The sequence below is a fragment of the Rhagoletis pomonella genome, unplaced genomic scaffold (genome assembly GCF_013731165.1).
Source record: "Rhagoletis pomonella isolate Grant_MI unplaced genomic scaffold, Rhpom_1.0 Rhpom_scaffold_07009, whole genome shotgun sequence".
Lineage (NCBI taxonomy): Eukaryota > Metazoa > Arthropoda > Insecta > Diptera > Tephritidae > Rhagoletis > Rhagoletis pomonella.
This window is the reverse complement of record NW_023465540.1, coordinates 4702-8625: the sequence shown is the minus strand read 5'-3', so window position 1 is coordinate 8625 and position 3924 is coordinate 4702. Positions and strand designations below refer to the sequence as shown.

Here is a 3924-nt window from a genome sequence, read left to right as displayed (position 1 = left end):
TCCAGCGCTCTCACAGGTATTCGTATTATATGCCATTGTGCTGCAGCTCGTTTCCTATGGTTTTTTGGTAATAAATTTCTATAGCCGGAAATTTATTCGCCCACAAATGTTTGGTTGTGTATTAAATACTACTGAAGCCGGCGTAAGCAAGCAGCAGGCAACAATAAGTTGTGAAAAGAGGGGGGAAAACCTGAAAAACTGAAAAATGCTGCAAGAAAAAGGCATTGCATGTAATACGGCTGGGGCGCGTCGACAAACAGCAGAAAGCAGTATAATGTGGAAAGGCACAAAAAATGGGTGGAAACAAAATCAAAGCATACTTTATAGCGCGTGAGACTGTGCTTAAGCTCGAACACTTCAATGTGGGCATTGGTTTTTTTTTTTGTTGTACCTTAGCGCACATTTGAGGTTGCAGCTTTCGAAATTTTTCCCTGCATTTTTAACTCTTGCAAACCGTAAAAAAGTGCATTTTTGCGGCTTAACTGGGAACTTGTAAAAGCACACTCCACACTCTGCCCCTCACAGCTTTACTTATTCAACTTTGACCGAGTACTTTTTGGGTACTTTTTCCAGCCTGTGGGCGTTAAGTTTTGAAGTTCAAGGATAATTTAAAATGCAAGCAGGCTGATGAGTTAGCTTTAATACATGCCAGCCGTAGCTTTATTTGTTTTTACTTTTATTTTTGTTAGCACATTTTTGGGCGATTTGAATAATTTTTTTGCACAATTTCTTTGCATATTTTTCAGGTCAAACGCTTAACTATGGGCCTCTTGCGTACGAATGAGGAATCGCGCCCGCTGGTTAATATCGCGACGCCCACAAATACGACTAACACAAACTTGCTGAACAACTCTAAGCTCGATAGTTCAACAAGCAATAAAATCTACTCGAATGGTTACATTAATGAGGAAGCTTTTGAGCCGGAGAAGTTTATTGCAAGCAAATTTGGTGATTCATGTCGACAATCGTTGACGGCCATACCAATGTTGGACACTGTGAACCTGAACGACAACAGCGAGTTCAATTTGAAGAAGCGTTATTTGCGCGAGACGAGCAGTGGTGAGTGATATTTGTAATGCAATTTTTCGCAGATGAATTTTTCAACAACTATTTACTGTACTTAGCACCCAAATTTTTTTTTTTGCTTTTGAGAAGAGAGACATAAGAGCATAAAATTGTTAGTGTCGAGTATTTAGGAGGAGGTGCAATTTGAAAATTTAATTTATTATGCAAATGCAACAAAAACTGTTTATTATTATTGAATTGATTGCTTACAACAAACATATGAATATTCTCCACTGATTCTCAAACTTTCGAGAAATTTCTAATTCTCACGTTCAAAATAATACAGAGTAAGTTGGGAACTAGCTTTTTCTCAAGCCAATATACACATTTCTGAGACAGATTTATATGGGTGCCAGACCGTTTCGATATTGTAGAAAATCGCCTGCTCAATGAGCTGGTCCGGAAAGATATGCTGTGGTCGATGTGAGTCACCCTTGACTACATGTGGACTATGCTTGAGCAGATGGGCCTCGTGTCAGCTCAGGGAATGCTGTATGTATGGTTTTCTGCCTGAGGGAAGATCGGAAGCGGTCAATTTATGCCCTTAGGCTTACAAACCCGCAGCTCTCAATTCTGGTGGGCGTATTGACAAGACACTGCCCTATCGGAGTTCTTGGAAGATGACGAAATTAAATGTCCAGCCTTTTGAAGACTGCAATCCAAACTCCTAGTATCGGGAAGGTCATCTGCGAAACTGCTTTTGTGACACCTCTGGCCCCTTTTCATAGACTTTGACAAAAATGGAAAATAAAATTTTTCAAAAAAAAAAAACCTCCCTTAATCAAACGCTTGCAAGCATTAAAACTACTAAGCCAAACTTATCACAGCCAAACACTTCATGTAATACTTATGTATGAATTTTCTATTTATTTTTTCTTTGAATTACAGCAAACTCCAGTCCGAAAATATTCGCAAATCGCCTGCGCGCTAATACCCTCTCGGCGGCTATTCGTTCCAACACCACCACCAACTCCTACACAAATACTAACATTGCCACCGCCAGCGATGTCGTCTTAGATGATGATGCCGATGAAGCTGATCTCAAAGATGCCTCTTGGTTTCAGGCTGGAATTTCTCGGGACATTGCTGTCGAAGTGCTTAACAATAAGAGTCCTGGTGCCTTTTTGGTGCGCAAAAGCACTTCTAAGCCGGGTTGTTATGCCTTAACGCTGCGTGTGCCATCGCCACCCGGACCTAAAACTGCCAACTATATAATATTGCGGACGACACGAGGCTTTAAAATCAAGGTAAGCATTCGAGTTGGATTGCACTTAAGTTTTTGGTTAAAAATATATATGCAAGTAGATAAAGGTTTTTAAATTCGATCTTATTTTGTTTCTTCAATTTCTTTGTATATTTGTAGGGCTTCCGTAAGGAGTTCTCCACGCTTCAGGCCTTAATCACACATCACTCGGTTATGCCCGAATTACTACCGGTGCCGCTTGCTTTACCCCGACCAACAAATATGACTTCTTCCAGACGAAATATTGACGACTTCGATACATATGATTCACTACAAATGTTGCTTAAATATTTACGCGCAAAAAATTTAGAAAATGAATAGAATTAAGCAGAGTGATATGGTGGCATACTAAGTAAATATGTTTACTGAATATAATTTAACTCAATGTTGTTAATGGAAAAAGCACAAAAATAGCAGAGTAAATTTATAAAAAAAGAAAGAGCAGTGAGAATGGTACGGAAAATCCATAAGCTGGATAATTGCCAACGCTTCAGCAGCATGCATATAGGTTATATATGTACATATAACTGCGATCTAAAAGATACGTATAAGAAAATATACAATATGGTTGCAAGTTATAGTTACCAATATGAATTGTGCACTCTTTTCACTTTGATAACATTTCTTTCAAAAATTTAAAAAGCAACTTTTCCCTGTAAACATTGCTTTAATTAATTGTTAAAATAACTAGGAACAATTTACTGGAAGGAGAAAGTTGGTTAGTTCACACTGAAAGTAGTAACAGTTCAGATTTTGCTCCAAAGTTAAGTATCTAGTTAGAAGCGATTCTGAATGGCAAACTGGGATGCAAGTCTCACGTTGAGCACAGGACCTCTAAACCTTCACATCATTTTGGCAACTTAAATAGGCATGAGGAATCTGAGTTTGAAATTTAATTTTATCAAAAACGGCCGCTGGCTACGCCTTGGTGCAATACAGCATGTAGAAATATTGCTTAGCAACATTGTTGAGAAACATTCTGCGCTTTTTCTTCATGTTCCTACCTGGTTTTTCTGCATCAAATCGCACCAAAGCGGTTGTTTTTGGTAAAAATAAATTGCAAATTCAGTTTCCTCGGACGCCGAACTTCCCAGAGAGTCCTTTTAAATGCATAAATATTTGCGTTTAAATTAATTTTAATTGTTTTAAATGTTGATCTGCGACCATCAACTTCAAATTGATTTAAAAAAATCTTAAAATCGCCAGCCTGGGAAAACTGAGAAATTACTTTTCTTCACAAATATCGAGCCCTAACCGCCAAAATAACGTAAGCGACATTTTTTTCAAAATTTTCTTTTTGATGCAGAAATATTCCTAGAGCATCTAGATGCATTTCTGCATCAAAAAGAAAATTTTGAAAAAAATGTCGCTTACGTTATTTTGGCGGTGAGGGCTCGATATAATTCAGACATTCAGAAAAACTTGAGTTCATCAATTCTTTACAAAAAAAAACTGAAAATGTCGTACAGTGTTAGTGTCAACGAAGTTGCACTAAAGAAACTGGCCAGCTGTAAAACTACATATGTACATACATCCAAAGTAGAAAATGCTCTCATATCAGTCATAGCACCCCTGCCTACAGCCATCGAACGCAGTGTCAGGAACTGGGTTAATAT

At 38.1% G+C, this 3924-nt stretch overlaps 1 protein-coding gene across 1 annotated transcript; it reads left to right on the top strand.

Annotated features, from left to right (window-relative positions):
• The first annotated feature begins 439 nt into the window (after positions 1–439).
• LOC118755676 (tensin-like) lies at positions 440–3534 on the top strand. The gene is made up of 3 exons (XM_036490502.1): positions 440–1059; positions 1954–2312; positions 2429–3534. Exons 1-3 carry the CDS (start codon positions 762–764, stop codon positions 2627–2629), a joined length of 858 nt encoding a protein of 285 aa, XP_036346395.1. The 5' UTR covers positions 440–761; the 3' UTR covers positions 2630–3534.
• Positions 3535–3924: the final 390 nt, after the last annotated feature.